Source organism: Rhinolophus sinicus, chromosome 2 (genome assembly GCF_057876585.1).
Source record: "Rhinolophus sinicus isolate RSI-liver-muscle chromosome 2, RSI-T2T, whole genome shotgun sequence".
In the NCBI taxonomy this organism is placed as follows: Eukaryota; Metazoa; Chordata; class Mammalia; order Chiroptera; family Rhinolophidae; genus Rhinolophus; species Rhinolophus sinicus.
The window spans coordinates 122,357,281-122,382,914 of NC_142502.1; the positions used below are offsets into that span (position 1 = coordinate 122,357,281).

Genomic DNA, 25,634 nt, shown 5'->3' on the forward strand with positions numbered 1-25,634 from the left:
ATCAGCATTTCTAAAGCTCCCCAGGTGATGGTGGTGTGCAGGTAAGACTAGGACTCACTGGTTTAGGGTGAGGCTTAAAAGCTCCCCCAAAGTGATCCAAGGTGCATGAGGGTTCAGCTCTCTCTCCCCTCCCACCCCCAATGCTACCACCCTCTCTGCTGTAAACCACGGTCAGGAGCTTCCAGGCGGTCCTAACAGAGGTCCTAACAAAAAGGTCTGTTAGGACCTCTGTTTACCAGGTGGAGCAGGAGTTAGGGACTAAAACACGCCACAGAAGTTGCTACCAGCAGAAGGCAGACTTGCTGTCCTGATGACTTTTATTGGTTTTGGGGGAAGAAGAGAAGCTGAGAGAGAGGGGCTCTGTCTGCTATGCATTTGCTAGGGAAAAGATTACCCCAGCTTTATGACAACTCTTGTGTTCTACATGAATTACCACACACACACAGTAACCCACCACCCCCATCCTTAACTCCCTACTCAAAATATCTGGCATACAGATGATCTCCTGGGCCCTCTCATCCAGGCCCAAACAGCGGGCCCCTAGTTCACATACTCTGGGCGACCTCCTCTCTGGAAATGGCTTTTTTACAAGGGTCAAAGGGAAACAATGCACCTCTCCCAAAACCATTCAGAGTGGATTTGGGATTCTCAAGGCCACTTTATAGCAATATCTCCCATGGAGCGTTGACCATTTCTAGGTTTTATTCTTTCTCTTTAACCTCAGAGCCTACTGACACACTTCAAACGTATATTTGTACAATACACATGTTATTTCTGCACTATTTAGATATCAGATCTGAATCCATGCTAGTAAAATACCTATGAGTAGTGCTAAAGGCAATTCAGCTAGACTATAATGCTTTTAAAGGACAAGTTTTTAGTGTGGATTTTATTAATGTGACACATAGAAAACCTGAATATTAAAAATGTTGTTCTCTAAAGACCAGCCTGACGCAACAAACTGCCAATTATGATATCAATACTGCCAAAACCAGAAATTCTGCAATAATTCCACTTGCTTTCCAACTGAAAGCCTAAGACAAACACATCTAGTAATTATTCCCATATTAAGAAAACAGTAACAAAAGATTACTGAATTAGCTTGAATATCTGAATTTTCAGGAAGCACAATCTAAAAATCAAAGGAAAATGATAAAAAGAACAATGTTTAATAAAATGAGTTAAGAGGAGAGAAAGCCAGAGTGTCAACAAGTCAGTTTAGGCAAAAATGTAAAAGTCCATTTGGCAGTCTACCCTATAACTGGTAAATAAATATCATACGCCCTTCAATTCTCCACCTCTCTGGGTTCTTGGGGGTTTTTTCCTAGGAAAAATGAGGGAGGGTGAACTGGAGGCTCTCTGAAGTTCTTTCCAGAACTATCATGCTAGAACTCCAGGTCTTCAACATGAAAACCATGGACCTTACCCACTATCCCCTCAAAAAACACACACTTAAGTCCAACTGTCACATACATATTCCTGCCCAGACCGATTTTTTTCCTTGCTTCTTTCTCAACAGTACTTTAAATCCTCAAGCTGTTCCTAGGTACATCCATTATTCTTACATTCAGGCCTTTGAATCTTCTGTTCCAACAATGACACTTTCTCCTGCCTGTTTTCCTAGGTGCAAGACAGAGCATGTAATTAAGAAGTAAAAAAGCCCGCCTCAGTCTTTCCAAGTTATCTATTTGATTGTACTAACACCTGCCCATTTCCACCCCACCCCCCACCCCAACTCAAAACACAGCTGTTGAGTGACGGGCCTGCACTGTTTGGGTCTGCACCACAATGACGTCACCTCTTTTCACTAGAAACTCAATGCCACGGCTCAGATACCATCATCATCCCCTGACCCACTCTCTGAGACACTTCTGAGCCAGGAAATGCACTACAAACCGAAATGAAACAGGAAAATGATAATCAGTTTCTTATTCTGACTTTTGCCACCAAATAACCAAACAGGGTGGGAGGGGTAGCACCCGGCTGCATGGCCTTCACCCCAGATGGACAAAGACTGTCAGTGAGGGTAGGGGAGACCCCAGATTGATCTCTGTGACCCTAGTCCCGAGCAGGCCACAGAGTCCCTCCCTACTCACCTGTCACCTAAGCAGTGGGGCTGCATAATCTCTGTAACAGCCTTCCCTATACCCACGTCCTGTGATTCTCAGACTAGAATCCCAACTCAAAGTTATGGTCCGTTCATAAAATCAGCGATTTTGAACAGACAGATACACCAGACACTTTACACCACACAGATAAGACATAACCCTGGTCCAAATCAGCTGCCCTAACAGCTGCGTTCCAATGGATGTCTACACCAGCTGCTAACCACTACCACTTCCTGCCCTAGCTTCTCTGCCCACCTACGGTAGGTCCTTAGTACTCAAAGTGTGAGATAACTTCCGCCTCAGCTGGGAGCATGGCAGAGGTGCTGTCAGGCCCCACCCCAGACCTGCTGAATCAGAATCTGAATGTTAACAAGCTCCCACAGCGATGCAAGTGCACATTCAAGTGCGAGAAGCACCAAACCAGGCAGAGAAAAGTCGGGGAAAGGAAAGCTTCAGGGCTGGCCACTTCTGCACTCCATGCCTCTGAACGCCACCCTAACTCCCCATGCTCCCCCTTCCAGCGCCACCCAAAGCCCAAGCCCTTCGACCTTCTGCAGCCTCGTCACGTCTTGCTTATCATCAACTCAACCCTACGCTGCCCTGAGAAACAGTCTGGCAAATGGTTAAGTGCTAAACCTAAAAGTCAACACTGAAAGGCCTTAAAGCCTGGTTTCTCCACTGCTTACTAGCTATGTGACTACAGGCAAAATACTCAACCTCTCTACGCACATGTAAAATAAGGATAAAAACAAGGGAATGTCTATAAAAGATCTCATGGAGTCAGCACTCGGGACAGCTATTGTTTTTTGAACACACTAGCAAGACGTCCCGTTTATTAATTCAGATAAAGCATGCTGGTTCCAAAACTCCCACAAACCCGTCCAACCTCCAGTGTCAGCATTTTTCTGTCTTCACCTCTCCAATGCCATCCATCTTTATAATCACATTATCAAAGGCTAATGAGTCCTCACTGAGCCAAGCACATCTGGCTTCTCTTCTAAACCCACCCAAATCACTGTCTGTAGAAGACCCTCAGTTCTCAAACACACGGCTTGCGCACCGCAGATGGCATACCCCAGACGCCGCCACGTGCGCAGTCCCCTGGAACTGAGACTCGCCCTGCAATGGAGCCAGTGCCAACTTTTCTGCTAATGAGGGAAGGCTATGAATTTTAAAAATAGCTCATTAACTCATCAAGAGTTTGTTCCCCCACCCCCTCCCACACACAAAGAAATGAAGAGTTATCCTATGAAAGCCTTAACCTCAGCACTGAAGCCTCAAAGCCCAGCATTTGCTTTAGTCTTCCTAAGAAATGAAACTCATCTTCAAGCTTCATCTTCTGTACCATAAAGAGCAGATACAATCTGGTTAGTTCACCTGTAGCTAGATCTCATTTCCCCTTCAAAATCACCATTTGGGGAAGGAAATAAACTTCACTTACTCTCCTAAAGAACCAATGAGAAGCCTGCAAACTGAAAGCTGAGAATGCATGACTTCCTCCAGCCCAAGCCCCACTCATTTCCTGTGGCGCTAAGAAAAGCTGGTCTAGTTTTGTACATAAATCGAGCACCTAAAACCAAAGCAACTAACTTATGACTTATTTACCACTTTGCTGTGCTCATCCTACCCAAACAAATGGATGGAAAATCCTAAGTCCTAGCTGTAAAACAGGGCATGTGGTAACACTGCAACAAATGATTATTAGACAATTTTGTAAAATGAAGACATTTTAAAAGGTCAGCATGGTATCTCCATCTCAATCCCCTCAAATGGAATTTTCCACAATATCCAAAACGTTTTAAATATTCCTTAATGAAGAATTAAAAGAAGAGAAACAGAACACTGAGACGTGACGAAGAAAACGACAGGGTGCTCAGAAAGTTTGCCAGCCCCTGTCTTAGCACAAGCAACTCCTGGCGGGCTGACTGCAGCTGCCTCAGGGGCCCTGGGAGACCCGCAGAGGGCCCACGCAGAGCCTGGCCCCAGACCAAACTGCTGACCCAAAGAATCATGAGCAAATAAAATGATGGTTGTTTCAAGCCATTACGTTTGGGGGCTGGTTTGTTACCCAGCACAAGCCAACTGAAAGAGGCATTTATCACCACCTGATGTATTTAGTTTCTGTCTTCCTAAACTCTATGAAAGCATGGACTGTCTTTTTTTGCCAGTTCTTTATCTCCAGCATCTAGAATAGAGTCTGTAGTATTTTTGTGTTGAATAAATATACCATACATTTGAACAGAAGAGCGTATGTATTTCTTAGTTTTAAAAAATGAAATTCTTGATTTATTACTTGAAAAAGCATTAGTACTTTAGAGCACAATCTTATTTTCTGTCCCTTTATTGTCCTTATTCTGTGTCTTTACGGTATTGTTATGAACAGAAAATTGTGTCATAACCTCCTCCAAATTTATATATCAAAGGCCTAACCTCCCCATAGCTCAGAAAGTGACTACATTTGGAGACAGGACCTTAAAGAGGCGATTAGGTTAAAATGAGGTTGTTAGAGTTGACTGGTGTCCTTACAAGAAGAGGAAATTGGGACGCATAGGGACGCACATGCAGGGTGCACACGCATAGAGGAAAGGCTGTATGAAGGCACAGCAAGATGGCAGCCATCTGCAAGCCAAAGAGAGGGGCCCCAGGAGAAACCAAACCTTCCAACACCTTGACGTGGACTGCTGGCCGCTAGAACTGTGAGAAAATGAGTGTCTGTTGTTTAAGCCAGTCTGTGGTATTTGGGTACAGTCGCTCAAACAAACTAATACAGGTATGGGGTTCATATACATTTGGTCCTGTGGCCTATCATTACTGCTCTGAAAAATGAAAAATTATTAAGGGACTCACAGAAGAAATGTTGAGTGGCAAGTAACTTTTTGAATTGATTTTTAGTAAGAGGTAGGGTTTAGTCCCATTCCTGTGACTGATGAGCTCTGTGATTTCGCAAAGGGGCTAAAGCGTCTTCAGAACAAATCTCAGACCCATTATTTCACCAAAGTTTGACCTAGATGATCGTCAAGCCTCCTCACACCCCTAACGTCCAATGAGCAAACGCGGAAGTAACTACCGGGATGTTCAAATGCATTCGGCAAGGGATTCAAAAAGGAGTTTTAATTTCCATTGTTATTCAGGGTTGGCTGATGTCAGTGTTGAACTTCACGGGAAGGGTCGTTTTCCCATATTTCGCTGATGAAGGGAAGACAGAATTCTACCATCAGTTACATCAGACAGTTGTCGAATACATTTCCTATAGACTCTTTCTTTTGGCGGGAGAGGGGTTATCTTGCTGCTTTCGTCATAGACCCTCTCTTGAAATGTAAGATAATTATGTCTCTTAAGTACACTGCATAGAGATGGCACAATCTTCTCCAAGTTAAAGTTTATTTCTCAACAAAGATTTCTTCACAAGTAGAGGAAATGCACTTTAGCAAAACCTTCCTTCCCTGTAATTTAGTCTGAACAGGTTGCTAGGATGAAATCTGTGCTCTGGGAAGTTCCTGTTTCGCTAATATTTATAACAAGTCGTTGAAAAAGTTACATGAAAACTATGTTTTGGGAGTATAATAATAATAAACGTTAAACTGAACTTGAAAAGACTTGATTATTTTGTGTTTACGGAGCAGCAGCAAATTTCCAAAGGCCTGAAAGTCACCACTGCTTGAAGCAACGCTCTGGGTTGGATTTGAGATTTATCTGTATCATCTGAGTGAGGTTCTTCAAGATATTAAACAACTTGCTCTTGTCACAGGCCAGCTGAATTTCAGGACTGTGACTGAAATGGAAAGCTCCTTGGGTATTTGTTACTTCTGGTGGGATCAGGGTGATGGGAGATTAGGAACTTTTTCACTTATCATTGTCAAATTAGAATAATGCGTTGACAAAACACATTCTTCCTCTTAGAAGACATATTTTAAACATAATAAAGATTTTGGTTTAACAAATGTTTTGATTAATCAACCCTTGAAGTCCACGGCACGCTATTTCTTAGTGGTTCAGGGTCAGGGTTTTAATCTTCCTTAAGAAACATCTCTGTACTGTTCTAATAATGACGAGGTATGTTATCTAGGTACATAATTTGTACATATTCTGGGATCCTTTTTACAGTGAGGTGTTTTTTTTTAAAATAAGAAATGATAAACTGATCTAGGTAGAGCATCTAGATATCTTGGCCTCCAAATGGCTCCACTGACTTAGAGCTTTTATTTTTAACTCTTCTGTGCTATATGGTACTTAATTTATAGAGTCACTAAGACACGGAAAGAATCAGTGGCATTATCAAATCATTCCTTAATGCAATTACAGGTGGAAAAGGATTCAAAAATATCTCTAGATGCTCTCTCACAAATATGTATTTGGTTGGGGGGTAGGGCATACACAGACATATGTATGAATAGACATCAGTCTGCAAAATAGTAAACCTTTTAGTCATGAGAGGAGGAAGTCCCAACCACAAAACTTCTGGCAATTGCAAAAAAAGTTTCTTGAAATTATGAGCATGTGCTAGGGTCAGTCATTAGTAAAAAGATGAGGAAAAAAATAGGTTCACTTGAAGAACAAAGTTGGAGGACTCACAAAAAATTTATTACACAATGCTACAGTAATCAAGACCGCGTGGTACTGGCATAGGATAAACATAGAGATCAATGGAGTAGATTGAGAGTCCAGAAATTTAAGAAAGAAGAGTTCAGAAACTCTCACATTTAAGGTCAAGTGGTTTTTGACAAATGTATCAAAACAAATGAGTGGGGAAAAAATATTCCTTTCAACAAATGGTGCTGGGAACACTGGATAACCATATGCAAATGAATGAAGTTGCACCCCTACTTCACATCATATACAAAAATTAATTCAAAACGGATCTAAGAACTAACACTATAAAACTTAAAGAAAACATAGCAATAAATCTTCATAACCTTGGCTTAGGCAGTGGTTTCTTAAATATGACACCCAAAGCACAAGCAAAAAACGTAATAGGTAAAATGGACTTTATCAAAATTTAAAGCTTTTGTGTTTCAAAGTATAGTATCAAGAAAGTAAAAAGTCAACCCAAGGAATGGGAGAAAAAAACTGCAAGTCATGTATCTGGCACAGGACTCGTATTCAGAATACACAAACAAAAAAATAACAACAACAAAAAACACACACAAAGGATCTGAATAACAATTTCTCCAAAGATATTCAAATGGCCAACAACCATAAGAAAAGATGTCCGACATCATTAGTCATCAGAGAAATGCAAATCAAAACCACTAAAATAAGATACTACTAGGGTGGCTACAATAAAAAAGACAGATAATTATAAGTACTGGCAAGGATGTGGAGAAACTGAAACCTTCATATACTGCCGGTGGGAATATAAAATGGTATTGCTGCATTGGAAAACAGTCTGGCAGTTCCTCAAAAGATTAGATATAGAGTAAGCATATGACGATTCCACTTCTAGATACCCAAGAGAAATGAAAATACAGTCTACACAAAAACCTGTACACAAATGTTCATAGCAGCATTTTTCCTAATAGCCTAACAGTAAAACAACCCACATACTCAACTGATTAACAGATAAGATGGGGTACAGTAAGTAGTACCTTGGTTTTCGAACGTCTCTGTAAACAAACATTTTGGTTTATGAACACCATAAATCCAGAAGTAAATGCTTCAGTTTTGGAACACGACTCAGAAGTCGAACATGTCACACGGCTTCCACTGAGTGCAAGATCCTGAGGCCTAGCTGTCGGCTGTTTTCGAACGTTTCAGAACTCGTGGATTACGTTCGAAAACCGAGGTACCACTGTATATCCATACAATGGAATATTATTCTGCGATAAAAGAAATGAAGTTCCAATACATACTATAACATGGATGAACCTTGAAAACATACTAAGCAATACAAGCCAATCACAAAACACACTATTGTTTGATTCCATTTATATGAAATATCCAGAATAGGTAATTCTACAGAGACAGAAAGTAGGTTAGTGGTAGCCTCGGGCTAGTGTGGGAAGGGTAGAGGTAGTGAAAGGAAAATAGGGGTGTGGGGTTTCTTTTTTAGAGTGAGGAATGTGTTCTAAAATGCAGCTGTGGTTGTACAACTCCGTGAATATACTCAAAGCCACTGAATTGTACAGTTTAAATGGGTAATAGTGTGGTATTTGAACTACATCTCAATAAAGGTTTTTAAGAAAATGGTGTTTTTAAAATCCAAAATTGTTCTCCTACACCCTACTACTCCCATCAAGAAAGAAGGAGGGGTTGTTTTCACAGCTTATCGTGTTGCTGATGTCCCATAATGAACAAATGGTGAATAAAGAGACAGACTGGACATACCATTGGACTTTTACTTCTGTACAAGATGGAGTTAACAGGGACTGGATTTACGTTTCATCTTGAAAACAACCAAAACAAACCCATACAAGATTTATGAAACAAAGGTTCTTTAAAAACTAGACATCACACAATGAAGGTCAGTGATCTCTGAGAGATAGGAAACAAATGAGGTAAGCCATACAATTGCCTGGACTTACTCCCTTTACAAAGTTTTTGGGCATCACACAGGGAGAGGAAACCTACGCAGAGCTTGGCAGACTCCCTCATTTGAGGAGAAGGAGCTCACGGTGCAGGCAGACCAAAGCAGCTAGAGTTCCCGATGACAGCAGCAGAGAAGAGAGCTGCACAAATGGAAGAACTCCCACGCTGTGCAGAGGGACCCCTGTGTTTTCAGCCAAGTAATGATCAGCACATGCACATAAGGAAACCACCGAAGGCTGGGTGGCAGGTGAGGGGGTGTTGAAACTATTCAAAAGGGTAGGAAGGAACAGTGCAGGTGCTCAGACAGGGATGAGAATAGTCACTCTCCCCATCAAACAAATGGAAAAAACTCATAAATCATGGGCAATGAAGTAGAGTACTCAGAAAGGTCTTGCCTCGCAGTGAGGCATAATTAGCACTAGACTGACCACTGTTCAAGACTTCCTTAACAAAAACCATAAAAGCAAGACACAAAAGGATCCAGTTATTCCCATGTAACTTAACTGCACCCCAGAGCAAAGCTCAAGGATACTTACAGGAATAAAATAATACCCAGCACACAACAAGGTAAAATGCATATAATGTGTGGCATTCACTCAAAAATTACCAGATAGGAAGACATAAGCAATAATGAGAATATCCATCGAAACCAACCCAATACTGACACAGATATTAGAATTACAGACAAGGACATTAAAACAGCTATTATTAATACAACTGTATTCCACATGTTCAAAAAGTAAAGACCCAGAAAATTATCTTAAAAGACCCAAAACTTCCAGCAATGAAAAATACACTGGATGGGATTAATGGCAGAGTCAACACTGAAGATAAGTTAATATAAGGGATGGCAAAAGAAACTACCAAAATGAAGCCCACGGGGGTGAAAAAAGATGCATCAGTGAGCTGTGAGGCAACTTCAAGTGGCCTAATAAGCATGTAAAGGGAATACCCAAACCTAAGAGGGAAGGGAGGTGACGAAAAAATTTTTTTAAGAAACAGCGATCAAAATTTTTCCAAATTTGATGAAACCTCTCAACCCCCAGATCCAAAAAGCTCACAAACCCCAAGGACAAGAAACATGAAGAAACGTACACCAAGACATATCACAATCAAATTGCTCAAAATCAGAAATAAAGGGAAAATCTTAAAAGCAGTCCAAAAAAAACAGCATATACATATACAAAGGATTAAAATAAGGACAGCAGATTTCTCCATACAAACAATGCAAGTGAGAAGATGATGGAGTCACATCCCTAAAATATTGAAAGAAAAAACAGCAACCTACAATATTATACTCTGCAAAACTATCAAAAATGAAAGCACGAAAAAAAAGTTTTCAGACACACAAAAGCTTAAAGAATTCATCGCCAGCAGACCTGCATTACAAAAAATAAAGTAAGTCCTTTAGGCAGAAGGAAAATGATACCAGATAGAAATATGGATTGACAAAAGGAATGGAGAACACCAGACATGTTAACCACATGGGTACATAAAATTAGGGGTTTCCCCTTATTATTTATCTTTTTAAAAAATAGTTAGCTGTTTAAACAAAAATAACATCAATATATTTCGAAATTTTTAACATATATAAAAGTAAAATGTAAACCAAAAATACTGTAAGACCAGGTAGGGAAAACTAAAGTGATATTATTGTAGTATACTTATATTATACATGAAGTACGTATCATTTGAACGTAAACTGTGATAGGTTTAAAGTGTGTAAGGAGAAAAAGACAAACTATCAATGAGACCAAGCCCTCAGCAAAGAGATCCAGAAAAAAATAAAACCAAATAAAGCTTAAGGAAAAAAAATATATATATATATATGTATACACATATATACATACATACATATATGTGTGTGTGTATATATATATATATGTATATATATATATATATCTCAACATCCTATATTTAGCATTTTAAATCACTTTTTGCATATAATAAGTAAAAAGGAGAATATATATTTTCAGTTAATTGAGTAGCAAACTAATGAAATGTCTAATTCAATCTTGGGGTTGATGACTGAGAGAGGCTTTGTTTAAACAAAATAAAACAGAATTTCACTCTTTGGTGACTAGCAAAGGCCTTTTTTCCAGCATGATTAGAGAAAGATAAGAAATATTTCACATGATACTAAACTTTTTTCGCAAAAGCCCATGCAACCATTTTACTCAGTAGGCTTAGGAAAGGAAAATCACCTTTTGTCTCCTACCGAAAAGCAAATATACAGCACCTGAAAAGAAATTCAACACTTCACCTTTTACATCACTTCCTTGTATAATCTGAACTCCAGAAACTTATTAAAAACTATCTGAATAGCACAATGCTGTACATCGTTCTTCCCATTTTACAGAGGTTCCTTCAGGCTGAGTAAGGCCGTCTCTCCGATGTGTGTACTGCAAGGCCCAACGTGGCCTGCTGTAGGCCATCCCGTCACCAAATATTCCAGGTATGATTCCAGATGTTGCTCAGAGGACACTCTCAAAAGGTCAGATGAGAGTTCCTCTCCACCCTCCAGCTCTGGGGGTGCTGAGGGTGCTAAACGGATAAACTGCTAACTCCTCGATGATGCAGGAGACTCAAACAGCAAGGAACACTGAACCAGCAGCAGAGGTAGGACCTGGGCCTCCCAAGAGACAGACGGCTCAAGGCAAACTGAAAGGGCAGCAATGACCGTAATCAGCGGACACACCCATTCTATCTGAATTCAAAGTTCTATTAACCAAGATGAAGAAGGATCGAGCTGACTGTTCCTTGCTCTTTGCCCACTGAATTTCAATCGTAAAGCCTCATCGTGCACACTAGCACATCTGCTTTATCAGATCCAGCTTGGCCATACGGTCCATAGGCCCTGCTCTTCCCCACCTGAGGTAGTAAAACCGCTTTCTCTGTGCTCCACGACTGCTCCTCCTGTTCATTGTCACCGGCGGGCAAGCCTCACCTGATGCCTGGCACACACCATGTATGCATCAGGTACCTGAGGAATAACTGACCGAAAGGAATCTTGCCAAACAGAGCAGGTTCAAAATATCCACAGTCAGAAGAACACAAAATAGATACAAAGCCCTCAAATCACTAAAGAGTAAATAGCTGAATTGAACATCCACATATTTTTTTCTGGAAACTAAAGGAAGGAGCAAGAAGAATGGATGAGAGCATATGTACAACATACAGAGAACAGGGGCTCAAATATGCCAAGTTCAAACAGGAGAGGCCCTAGAATGTAAGGCACGCCCTGGCAGGTGAATGAATACACTCAATGAATTGGGCGTCACTGGAACGCATATCCTCAACCTCAGACAATACTCAGGGCCTAACTTGGGATCCCCAATAAACTGTATGTCCCTCGGATGTACAGCCCTAACTCAGGTGACACCAGTCCTTGACTTGACGTCTCAGAACTGAATAGTCATAAACCTACACAGCAATTACACAACGAGGGTCGCGGGTTCTGCTCAACACCCGTATTCAGTTATTACCATAGCAGGTAAGAATGAATGTAGGAAGTCCCTAATGAAAGATATAAAAGTACTTTAGAATGAAAGATGAGAAAAATACTCTGAAAGGTACACTTGAAGCAAATCAAATGAGTAACCGTATTCCTCCATATATAACAAATCATTCACTTAATTTGGTATACATCCTTCTGACCAAAGAGAATAGATTTTGTTTTGTTTTGTTTTTAAATCTGATGAGTTCAAAAAGAAATTGGGGTGGCTGGTTAGCTCAGCTGGTTAAAGCATGGTGCTTATAACACCAAGGTTGCCGGGTCGCTCCCCGTATGAGCCACTGCGAGCTGCGCCCTCCTTAAAAAAAAACACAAAAAACCTGGCGAGTCAACACGTTCTACCTTCCCCGATAAAGGAAAACTCCAGTCTTGAGCATCACATGGTACATGGCCAGCTATTACAGAATGGAATCCCCCAAAAGAGGGAGAAGCCAAAACTCGTCTGGCCTAATTCCTGGTACCAATGACCTCACTGATAGTGAACAGTCCGTCTTCACAGCAATAAGAAAGTGCATTCACATTTAAAGAAATAACAAACTCACAGTGATGACTAATAATGAGAGTGGGGAAGACAAAGGCTTCAGGGAAGCAGACAGGCGCAGAACAGGGAGGCGTCTGGTCGTATGACGAGAACTAGGAGACCCAGGCAGATACATTTCCAGTCTTTCTCCCTTCTTAGAAGACTCCAAGGTGCAGTCCCATCAGGCAGCTGGCACTTCTGAACAAGTCCACGACGCTAGGCCAAAACACCTGCTGAATGCGTTTCTCACAAAAACTGAAAACAACTGCAACGTCTATCCACTGAACAGAACACAGCATCATATCCACACTCTGGAAAACTATTCAGCTATAAAAAGGAGCAAGCAACCACACTTAGCAGTATGGATGAACCTCAAAAACATAATACAAAGAGAAAGAAACCAGACACGAGAGACCACACATTGTATGATTTCACTTATATGAAATGTTCAAATAAGGCAAATTTATAGACAGGAAATAGGTTAGTGGTTGTCTGGGGCTATAGGTTGGAACAGGGATTAACTGTAGATGAGAATGAGGGATCTTGCTAAGGTGATGAAAGGGTTCTAACACTGATTTGTGGTGATGGCTGCACCACTCAGTAGATTTACTAAACAGCACCGAAATGTAAGCTTTAAATGGGTGACTTTCACCATACATAAAACATACCTCCATTCAGCTGTTTAAAAAAAAAAAAAAACCTGTTGAAGAAACTTCGGAATCTCTCGAAGGCTTGCTCAGAGCAGCAAGGAGCCTGCTAACGCGCAGGCCTGCATCTTGCCTCCCTCTGCCTTCTCATCCACCTCGCCCTGGGCTTGCAGCTCCCACATTAAGTCACAGTTTTATTCCTGTTTTTGTTTTTATTGTTGCTGTTGTTGGTTTTGTTATTGTTCTGGATGAAAAGTGGCAAACACCTGGGCAAAACCAAAAAAGTTTAAAATCAAAGATACAGCTGCTAGTTAACTTCTAGGCTGATGGACTGATCCACAGGGCTTAATCCATAAAAATGATTATAAGGTAAACAGAAGAATAAAGAAATAAAGGGGAAGAGATAGATGACAGGAGAAATCATTTCTATCAGGTTTTGACCATTAAAAAAACAGACGGAGCAGTAATTCACTCAGTAGAGACGAAAACGTTACAACCTAAGTGGCTACTGAGAAGGACACCAAAAGTGAGGCAATTTGCCCCAGAGAACTCAGAAAAGATCATCATTTGGAAGCAACTGATACCACGGGAAGGATAAAGCTGAAATCAGAACCGGTAATTTGTGACTGAATGCCCAGGTCCCGTCTACCTCGCACAATCTGGGGACTATCCCAATCACTCCACACCCACAAGAAACCAGAGGTGTAGTCCCTGAAGACACTGAAGGAGAAATGCTGCAGACGAGAGGACACAGGCAGAGGTGGGACACAGGGTTGAAAAGCTAACCCGTTAGGCTACAGGGTCTCCAGCTCCTTTCTCTGCCCTGAACCCCAGAACGCAAATAAATAAACAAATGTTAATCCTCTAGGTAAGAAAAGCCTCAGAGTGTTCTTCTTAGAGAAACTGACCCAAAGAAAAGACCTACGGATATTTTGAAGAGCGGTTCCCATCCATGACATGTACGGATCCCGACCGTCCTCTGTACATTTGAAGTACCATCAGTCAGCAACTTCCTGCGCCTATACACAGAGCTTCCAATTCATTTCTAGTGCCTTACTCTTAACTATGAGCAGAGTCGTGAATCTCAAGGCATTTAAGGAAAATCTTCAGCATTAAAGACAAAGACCAAAATAAATAAGCAGGAAAAATGAAACTTGGGGGAAACGGAAAAAAAACAAAGGCACACAAGAAAACCAAACAAAAAAAAAAAATCTACATTCAATACACTGAGAGATAAGAGATATAGCCACAAAAGAATAGATGCAGTTAAAAAAAAAAAAAAAGAAGTGAGTATTGCTCTAAATTAAAAATAAAAATTCAATAGAAATATTAAAACGTAAAGTCAGAGACATTCCATAATACTAGAACAATAAGACAAAAAAAAAAAAAGGAAAGGAAAAGATAAGAAAAATCAAACAAGAAACCAATAGGACTTCCAGAAAGACAAAGCAGAGAAGTTGGAGGGGAGCACAAAAAAATTTCCCCCAGAACAAAAGGGCATCTCCAGATATTAAAAAAATTAACCAAGTAATAATTAGAAGAGTGAACAACAAAAAACACTCATAAAATCTAATACCAAGAATAAAGAGCATATCCTAAAAGCTTCCCAAAAGAAGTTTAAAACGGGTCACACTCAAACAGTAGAGCAATGTATTTAAAGTTCTAAAACAAAAAGATATTCAACCTAGATTACTGTCCACCAGCTAACATACAAATCCCATGTAAAGGAAAAATAAAGACATTTTCAGCCACCAAGACTTAAAACCTTTACAGCCATGCACCCTTTCTTATAAAAAACTCCTACTGGAGGATGTGCTTCAGGAAGACAGGGTAGTAAACAAACAAACAAAGACTAGTATCCAGGAAGCAATAGCAATCCAGGTCAACAGCTCTGCACCAGGTCTAGGGAGCAGCCATACCTGGCCAGCTGTGAGGTACCACGAAGGAAAAAAACAAAGTGGAATCAACAGATTATCTGAAACAATATTATCTGACCTATTTAAGCATTTGGAAAAATTGTTGACCTGGGCTTAACTTTTTCAGGCATTTCATGTATCTTTTAGGGCATTTGAGGGGGAAGGTAACAACAGGTACATACCAACCTAAGCAAATGAAAAAGTAAGACAACCAGAGGGTGAAGGGGTGTTTGAAAAAGGAAATGTTATCATATTAAATTGCTTGGCTCAGAGATAAACGGTACTTACATAGTCATGATAATACAAGTATCATTTTAACCCAAAATTACGATGTACTCATTTAAGGGAGGAGGTGGGCATAAGAACTGAATCTTCAGGTCCTGTAGAGCTACACTAGTCGTCAAACAACTGTAGCTACTGTTTTAAAAAGTCAATAAATGTATAAAACTGATAAATCAGCATATAGCCACATAAACGTGATTTAGAAATACGGCGGTAAATTTCAGATGCAGCTCCTGGACGCACTGAAAACCGATGCCTCTTGGGAACAGGGTAACTACTTCAAGTGGTGATGTGAGAATTTGAGCATCACTTGATGGTTAACTATGTACTTTCATAAGTTTGGTAAGTTTTTTAAGGCCTTACTTATCATAGAATGAAAATAAAGTTTTTAAGTCGTAACGTAAAAGTGATTTCTTCTTTTCATTATTTATATTTAATAGGATCATCTGTCAATATTTGGCTATATTTGAGATAGCTGCAATGCCCCAGGATCAAAGGCAAATTAAGCAAAAAGCTGTAAGCAGCAAGAGCTCTGGCTCCCTCCTTCTCAAGGGTGGGGGGAACCTGCTGGGCGTGGCCACGGGCCCCCATCCTCCAGCTTGCTAATTGCCACAGGTCAACCCAAAGGCCTGAGGCAGAGCTGCTCCTGCCCATTCAGTGCTGCTCCAGGTCTGGTCTGCTGACTGTGGAACACAAGACACGAATCATTTCAGAAACGGAGAATGACTATGTAAAGACTTTTACAGCTACTTGACAGGGTAACATTATGTCCTTCGACTCTAACAATAAAAAGATTTAGGCTGGCATTTTGTACGGCTACTTTTCATTTCACTTTTCCAGTTGTTTGTACTGTGTTTTCCAGCACAGAAAAGCCCTGCTGAGGCTGGAAAAGCCCACTGAAGTCCGAGCGGGTTCCACCCACTGGGGCATGCGCTGTGTCTGAGTACACGTGTGCTGCGTGGGGAAACAGAGACATTACAGGATGTATAGCTCAGGGTACAGACGTGGCATTTTGCGACCAGTGCATCCCCGTTTCCTTCCCCACTGCAGACCAAACAGGCAGAAGACTAACAGCACAGAGAGTGCAACATCGGTGACATGAAACCACTCCCGTGTGGTTGGTCGTTTTGCATCTTGTCTCCCCAACTGGGTTCTAAGTTCCTCATAATGCCACACAGATGTCCGAGTTTCTAAGATCCCAGCTTTAAAAACTTGGGGAGTCCTAAAACTTGTTCTGTCCTTCCTTTTGAAATTCCTATAGAAGAAAGGGCCTCCCATCTCAGAACCTGCCAACACATCACTTCCCTTCTGAATAACACCAGCGGACTTTTACGACCGAGCCAGCCTCATAACAGAGTATCAGATTGTCTGGTGAACAGTCATAAAACATATACAACTTAAGAACACACAGCTGCCGCGCTGGTCACTGGTAATATAACAGCCCCCTGGCCTTCTCCATTTTCTTCCTAGCCATCCATTCATACATATGTCCAAACGTTTATCCTCATTCATTTCTTGTATTATCATCTTATTGGGGGGTGGGGGGGGGAACAAAAACTGTCAACTAATTCTCCAAAAATTAAATTAGTACTTGGGAATCTCTACCCCCTGAAAATCAAGTCATTCGCCCCAAATTAAATATTAAACATATCTTAATATTTTAACACTGGTATTCCGACTAGTATGAGAAACCAACTTGAATTCGTGAAAAATCTGTTTGCCGTAAATATTCAAAGCAATTACTTACAAATACTTTATAGGATGGCCCGCAATCCACTAACCAGATATCTACTTGGAGAGAAACAAGTTTTTAAAACACTGATTTTCAAAGGTATATGTGGTGACCTAAAATTGTTCCAACCATTCAAATCATCATACATTCTAAATAAGTAGTGTCTGATCTTGAGAACTTCCTGTGAAGTCCTTCACTGTAACACAGTCTACTGTCATGCAGTCCGTACTGCGGTACACATGACAGCAACGTCCCTAGCAGACCAGTATACACAAAGGGGAGCAGGCCCTCCAGGGTATCACATATTAGTGCTGCCATCTGGTTAACAGCTCTGCTTCTGTACCTGGACCTCCTGGGTCTGAAAGTGGCACATTTGCGCACTTATTTAAATAGCCTACTGCTGTCTGCCAGTTCTTTTTTTAATGACTGGAATACAGAAAAATGAAAGCACTCATACTAATAAGAAGCACAGGCATCATAAACTTAATACAACTGAGAGATGGAAAACATCTGATGCTCGAAGACTCGGCAATTCCTTCGGTTCAAGCAGCTGTTCACAACTAAGTAAGTAATCAGGTATTTACTAATAAAGCAAAGAAACAAAAGACCAGGGATGAAATGCATGTGTCAAAGCATCCATCTCTAAGTTAAAATGTATTTAGTTTATAACATTTTTAGTGTCCTGGGAATGAAACTCCTTAGATGATTATTCCTTAGCTTAGCACACCTGTTCAGGGATGCATTATTTCAAAAGTAGGATGTATTAGTTCAAAAAACATTTTACTCTTCCAGGATCAATTCACAAAAATCTACAAATACAAAATGCACCAAAAGTGCCCCCAGATATTATTGTTGAATTATGTCAATACATAGAAATATACATATATCCAAAATTGATTAAGAAAAAAGGCAAAATACAAGTTTGCTGCTATGCAAATGAACATTTATTTATTACAAAGTTTCAAGCAATAAGGAATTAAAAAGCCACCATCAGCAGGATTTTGTCTGGTGGTTGGGTGTTCTCTAAGGCTTTTGATGTTCCTGATTTAGGTTAGTTCCAAAACAGTTTTTGGAAGTTTGGGGTTGTTATTTCTTAAGAGAACTACAGATCAGCACGTGTTCAACAAGGCCAGCCAGCTCCCTCCCACCTTACCCGAGTCCCAAATCCTCCCAGCTCCAAGGAACAAGTCTGTACATGCCACTCAGGAGCAGACCAATCCTCCACCTAATGAAAACAGCTGGTGCTACAAAATTCGTTTTGCCCCACTGGCTGTCTTTATCGCCAATCAAGAACAAGAGATGCTACACTTACAAGGTAACATTTAGAGAACACTTCACAATACTTTAAGTGATGACTTCTAAACGTTAGACTAATGATTTTAAAAACTACACAATTTATATGGCACTTTATTGGTGAGCAATGGAAAGTCATTTTAGCACTTCCACAAATCCCAGAGCTCCTTCTAACCCAGTGGGCAAGCAGTGTGCCCACTTAAAGGGCCACACCAAAGCCTGCAGACATGAGTGACCTCAGCAGGTTCAAGGGAGCCAAGAACCTACCTCAACAAGTCTTGCTCTCTACCGCCCTGCACCACCCTTCACCTCCTCTCTCTGGACTGCTGCCCTAGGCCAACCATCCTTCCTGTTCCTCTCCCAAAACATCCTCTGATCAAATCTCCTATTCCCAGGGAGCCCCAATCCCAACAAAACTTTCAACTGCTCCTCAATTCTCAAAAGAATGATGTCCTTCCTCAAATCTTTCTTTTGCGCAGAGGTGCGCAGATAACCTCTCCCCAAGATGCCCCCTGCGCCCTAAACCTCCCGCCATTCCCAAAGGTCACACTCAGTCCTTCTACCACACACACCTTCTCCCCATCTTCCCTCAGAAAATGAGAGGGACAGCATTAGCACAAGCCCCTGATGGTGGCATATTCTCAGTGTTGGTTCTGCTTCCCATCTTTGGGCCTAGAGTGCTGTCCTCCTCAACCTCCAAGGACATGCATGGTCAGACAGGGTCAAAATGCCCAGGCCTTCCCGGGAGTAAGCCCTGATTCCAGACACTGCACCCACTGAATTCTAAACTCCCAGACCTCCCCATCACTCTCTACAGTAACCTTCCAGACACAGGATTTTCCTTCTCCAGGTCAAGACATTTTGGAACACCAGCCATTATATGCTCACAAAATACAAAATAACAGTAGTTACCCCAAGAAAAATTATTAAATGAATATTAAAACTAATAAAATCCAATGTACTACAAAAACTAATTTTGATTTATTATTTCTGGTTTCAATTTTTCATGCTATCATTTTCCCTCTTTGATGAAAACAATTAAAATTCACTATTTTTACTCAACATGCACAAGATCATTCTGTACACATTTCTCTTATAAATATATGGTATTTGAATGAAAGCTTGTTAACAGATATTCACAATTTTTTTGAGTTCTAACTTATGAGTATGCTTCCCTCAAAAACTTCAGGCAAAAAATAAATTTGTCTAGATAGAATATATCCTGTGTTCCAACTCCTTTTTTAAGATAAAGGTATATACTGTTCAACTACACCCAGACTATTTACTATTTTTTTCAGAGGTAGAAAAAATTACAAACTATCCTCCAAAAAAGCCATTTTCACAGAATATATCAAAACTCAGAAAACTCCCTCTTTTTACTCACTCGGATGCAGTCTTCTCAAAATAAGCAACCACTGTGACTAAAATTGAGTAATGGTTCAAAGGAAAAAATGAAAAACAGAAACTATAACAATGAAATAAATTAGGACTACAGGTTGTTCAGCTTACAGGTATTTTACCTGAAATTGCTTTTTAAAAATTTCTTTTTTACAATTAGTCACAAATATTTTCCAAACTCTGATGCTATTCACACTAATGGATGCTTAGCAGCCATAAACAAATGCTAGAGTGTTAATAATCTAATCCCAAAACCACCATATGCAAACTATGCTAACAAAAATCCTAAACTCCTATGCATAATGTAACTGGCTCTAGAAATTATACAGTTGAAGGGAGAAGAAACGGATGTTAACTGTTTCTGCTAGCTCCACCACCTCTAAGACTAAACTGCCCAGCACCAGTTCATAAATATTAAAGAACCTGTGATAGTAAGAAAACATGTATGAAACAATCAGGAAAATGTTCACACTCAGGATTTGGTTCTAAGGAATTCATTTTTTAGGTGCGAGAATGGCACTGTGATTATCTAAAACACAAAAAAGGTACATCCTGAAGTATTTATAGGTGAAATGGTTAAGATAAATGGAGGGGAGGAAGACCTCAGATACCAGATTAGTCATGTGCCGGTAACTGTTAAACTATGCGATCTACTCTCTCTCCTTGAGTATGTCGAAATTTTCCAAAATGATAAAACAGGACTGCTGGTGAGCAAAGTCTCAGGCACTGTTCTGTTCGTGATTGTATGCCACTTGTGCACAGATTTCTTAATTCTTTAGATTTGCACAATTTCAGAATTTCTCCTCAACTGTACAGACTCTGCAGTCAGAGAGCTGTGTCACTGTCAATATCCCAAACACTTCCCAAATGCAGTACTCAGGCAAATCTGTTTCAAAAACTTGGGTGAAAGAGAGGATGGAACCAAAGAGGAAATGAGGAGGGGAAAAAGGCTTAATGAACCAGCTAGCAAAAAGAACTCCTACCTCTTAAAACCAATTAATACACATTGAGGTTTCATTCTTTCTTCTTTCTTGTGGTTGAAAAACAGACTGTCAGCTTCTAGTTTACTTCACCACCCTTCACATCCATGCTCACCCAGGAAGATACAATCCAACTACTGTGTAACCAGGTCAAAAACAAGCTTTGGCTAACTCACTTGGAAGAGTATACTCACCATTTAGATTTAGCCAGAAAAACTGGGTTAGAAAAAAACAACTGGTGTTTAAACAAACACTGGGGCTAGGGCAAATGTCTTTAAGCCAGTTACCAGGCCACTCAATGAGTTGCAACACAATCTTTTCCAAAATTTTCCGAAGGCTTCCAAATTCAGTTGAGCCAGCAGGCTGAGTTAACAGGGCTCCTTTCAAATTCAAAAATCTGGCCGCAGCCCCAACAGTTAACCAACAAAACACAGTCTAATTCACTTGAGATCACCTAAGAATACTGACTCAAGTTCAGACCACCGGCCAGTACACAGTCCTGTCCAGGGGACGTTGGGGTTGGGGAGACGTGTTCAAGGGACAGATAAACCCTATTCATTAAGCAAAAAAGAGACAATAGGATCCACACTTAATTCGCCCTAAGAAAATGTCTACAGTCAGCTTTCATGCCCCCCCACTCTCATTATTAATGAGACAATGACAATTCTTCATGGTGAACCACAAAGCCCTGCTTCATAAGATATTTTTTTCTATTCCAACCTTGTACCCACTCTAACTAACAGCTGCAAACACCCCCAGTGCAGATAACTTTTAGAAAACGGCTAGTATAAGAAACAAATCAGAACAGGGAGATTTACCCTTCTGTTTCAAATGTTCAAGGCCTGTGCCTCCATTACCTATAGCTCTTTCGTAAGCTCTAGAATGTGCACTGGACAAAATGAACAGCACAGTTAGTCACATCAGGTGTCAGCTACTCAGGGCAGACTCATAGTCTCCAGGTTTGTTAGATTCATTTGCCATTGGGGGGTGAGTGTTAAAAAAGAGAGAGAGAAAGCCCTGGGATGGGTGTGAAAGCTGGGCAACCTCTTTACTCCTCACTCTCCCTCATTTCTGTTTCAATTACACACCTGTCAAACAGGTTATTCCTGGAATTCAGATTTTATAATCCTCACACTGCAATTCTTCCTGCTCCTGTGGCCCAAACACAAGCCCTCCCTGCTTCTCCAAAACATGTATCCATCAGTAGAATGTAAGACAAAGTTAGAAAGTGTCCCAGGTAACAACAAACTCCACACCTTGAGAGCTTGGCAAGCATTCAAACGAGGAAACACGATGACAATTTTCAAGAAGGCCAAGGCAGTGGTTTAGGATAACCATGGGCAAGGCCTGCCTAGCCTGAATTTTAATTAACACACAAAGTCAGAAGGCCAGATTTGGGGAAAACGGAAAAAAAAAAAAAAAAAAAAGGTTGTCTTATGGAAAGAAAAAAAAATGCTTTCCCATTTTATTATAGTGCATGCCTAAGAGTGTAGCTTATTTCCTTATCTCAAAGCCAGGAAATGAGGTCTTTTAAGGCCAGTCTGGATGTAAACTGTTTGAAAACAGAGGGCCTGCGAGGAGAAACCCCTTTCCCAACTTTGGCCAAGTGGCGTGGCCTCCAGTCAGCAGCGTGTTTATCACCCCTCTGGTCCCCCGACCAGAAGTTTCAACATGCCACGGGAAACAAAGAAGGCGCCCCACACCGACCTTATAGACTTGTCCGTAGGTGCCATTTCCAACCACTTCCACCAGCTCAAAAATCCCAGCAGGATCCTAGACAAGAAGGAGGGGAGGGGTTATCATTTGAAAGCTGCACAACAATGAATCAATACAGCGGGGCAGTTGGAGAGAAAGGGCGGTTACAAAGAGGTGGGTTTCACCCGGCGATGTCCTCCAGCAGCCGAGGGTCGCGGGTGCAGAGCCCGGGACGCGGGGGGCGGCGGCGGGGGGACCCCGACCCCGCACATGCCGACACTGGCAGACAAAGGGGCCGCCGCGCCCGCGGCTCTGCCCGCGGCGGCGCCCGAGCGCCGAGCGGCCCAGGGCGCGGCCCCTGCGCCCTGCGCTCCGCGCTCCGCGCCCCGCGCGCCCCTGCGCCCCGCGCCCGGCCCGTCGCGGCCACTCACCCGCAGGGAGGAGAGATCGATGTCCACCAGACTTTTTGCGGGGGAGTCGTTCGCCATCTTCCCTTTTGGCCACCAGACCAAGAGTGAGGATGAAGATACCGATTTCGGGATGATTTCCGTCGCAGGCCAGGCCGCCGACGGCGCCTTCTCGCACGGGCGCCGGCGGCCCGGACTCCGCCTGGCGAGGCCGGGGCGGACGGAGCGTGCGCGGGGCGGCGGCGCCGCTCACACCATGGCGCGGCCGGTGGCAGCCCCCGGGCGTCGCCCGCGCCTCAGGCCCCGCGCCCGCGCCGCGCGCTGCTGACGGGCCCGGAGCTGGGGCCGCGGCGCCGCCGAGAGTTGAGCGAGTGAGCGCGAGGCCGCGAGACAAAGCTACCCGGGCGGCGGGGGCGGAGCGGGGAGGGAGGCGGGAGGGGGGCGGGCGGCGAGGGAGGAGGGGACACGGGACACCGAAAATATATTCCGAGGAGAGAGAAAACAGCTCCCCCTTTCCTGCTCCGGCAGGAAAAACGGGCGGAAACGCACTCCCACCGAAGCCCCGCTGGGGAGGGCGCGGGGCGAGCCGCCCGCGCGGCGTGAATATGCATCAGGGGTGGGGCCGAACAATGGCCGGCCGGCGGCCCCGCGCCGCGCTCTCCCCAGTGGCCGGAGCGCGGAGGAACACGCCTGGGGTGGCCCCGGGGAGGTCCTCAGAGCAAGACGGCGCCCCTACCTCGCACTAACAATAAGCAAGGAGCACTGACCTGGACCCAAAGGCCGAGAGGCGGCCGGACCCTTCTCTCAGGGACAGGCTGTGTCCAGCCTGTCCCTCTAAAGGGACTCCAAGGGGATGTACCCAAGCAGAGCACGGTCCTCCCTTTCCCCCTATTCCCACTTATCCCCATCTCCTTCCCCCACCACCCTATTCTCCACCCTCAAGACCCTCATTTCCGATTTCCCTACATGGTTTTCTTGTCCCTTCTCCAGGCTAAATTTGTGACTCGGTTGTAGTGGCGGGATTCGCTGAGCATCCCTTGGCTGCCCGGTCCCAAGTCTTTGGATGGATGGAAACAGATTCCCAAACAGCCCCTCTTGTGCTGAGTTACCAAACTCAGGCGAACACTGTTTGGGGTCATAAGTACTAACCCAAGTTTTGTGCCTAGAGATCATTAAGGATCAATAAACAGGCATCTTCCAGCAACTTTGGAAGCTTGTGGGTGGTCAGACAATTTAATCCTGTTAACCAAGAGCTATTGTCTGTGCACAACCATCGTTTTCATCACATCACTCTGCTGTACAAAAACCTTCAATAGCTCCCTATTACCTCACAGCAGTTTCTCAAGCCTAAATTCAGATTCACCCCGAGGGATTGTAAAAGCACTGATTGCGGACCCCACCTCAAGCGTGTCTGATTTCAGCTGGTCTGGGATAGGCCTGAGGATTTGCTTCTTTTTTTGGGGGGGAGGAGGGGGGAGAAGGGAACAGTGTGGTTTTCCAGGAGGACCCATCAGCTCCAAGTCAAGCCATTGTTTTCACTCTAGTTGTGGAGGGCGCAGCTCACTGGCCTATGTGGGAACTGGCAACCTTAGTGTTATGAGCACTGCGCTCTAACCAACTAAGCCAACAGGCTGCCCCAGAATTTGCATTTCTAACAAGTCCTGGATGATGCTAACCTGCAGTTACAGGGACCACACCGAGAGCAGCAGCCTCACAGGGTGAAAATCCAAGGCCCTTCATAACTAGGCTTCACATAACATCACCATCATCATCGATTGTCACCTTGTACACAGTACCCGATTTAGTCCCTCCTCTAGCCGGGGAGTGATATTATCCTTATTTTAGGGGTGAGGAAACCAAAGTACTCGAAGATACGTAATGTGCCTAACGTCCTTATAAGCATAGCCTGCAAGAGGAGCCGGGATTCTCACCAGGTCAGCCTGTTCCCCAAAACCCAAGTCTGATTCAGCGAGATTAGTCTTCTACCCCAAGTATGTTTAGCTCTCTCCTGCCTCCCAAGAGTTTGGTTTCCATAATTTTGCACCATGAGAATACCTTGTAAAACTAAGGTACATTCAAGGACTCCTGGAATCCGTTGGTTAGGAAAATCATAGTAACCAAAGTGTTCTTGTGAATTTTGTAGTGCTTTTAAATGATTTTGTTTTTTAACTTATCAACAGCAATGGCATTATCTATGAGTGTAAATTAAATAATTTTCTCAGAGAGCTAGATTGGTGCCCATGTGAACTTTCAGACCACATTAGAGTAATATTTTAGTAGTGTTCATTATGAATAATAGATAACACATACTGGGTCCAGACAATGTGCTGAGTCCTTTACATACGTTATCTCATTATTCTTCACATTAACCCCAAACAGCGGGCACTCTTACTTTTCCAACTTTACACATTAGGAAACCAACGTCCAAAGAAGTTAAGTGACTTGCTTGGTGTGCACAGCCGAACTCAATGCAGAAACACCAGGGCCTGCGAGCCCGCCAAGCCAGCCCCCCAACCCAGTCTCAACTCTACACTCATGACTTTGAGGCCCGCCTCAGACCACCCCATTTTTCTCTGCCTACCACCTCCATCTCCTCTCCATCACCTCAAGCTCAAAT

At 42.6% G+C, this 25,634-nt stretch overlaps 1 protein-coding gene across 43 annotated transcripts in view; it reads right to left on the bottom strand.

Moving 5' to 3' along the window:
• Window positions 1–23,390, bottom strand: part of MAP4K4 (mitogen-activated protein kinase kinase kinase kinase 4) — a 188,747-nt gene extending 165,357 nt beyond the window's left edge. For 42 of the 43 annotated variants that reach the window (XM_074332434.2, XM_074332410.2, XM_088796006.1 and 39 more), the window contains exons 1-2: window positions 23,042–23,390; window positions 22,623–22,688 (exon numbers count right to left, since the gene is read on the bottom strand). In XM_074332434.2, the coding sequence (XP_074188535.1) occupies window positions 22,623–22,688; window positions 23,042–23,098 (123 nt within the window). In that variant the 5' untranslated portion in view covers window positions 23,099–23,390. Of the gene's footprint in view, window positions 1–22,622; window positions 22,707–23,041 lie in introns of those variants that run through there. The other variant, XM_088796009.1, reaches the window with a different exon arrangement.
• Window positions 23,391–25,634: the final 2,244 nt, after the last annotated feature.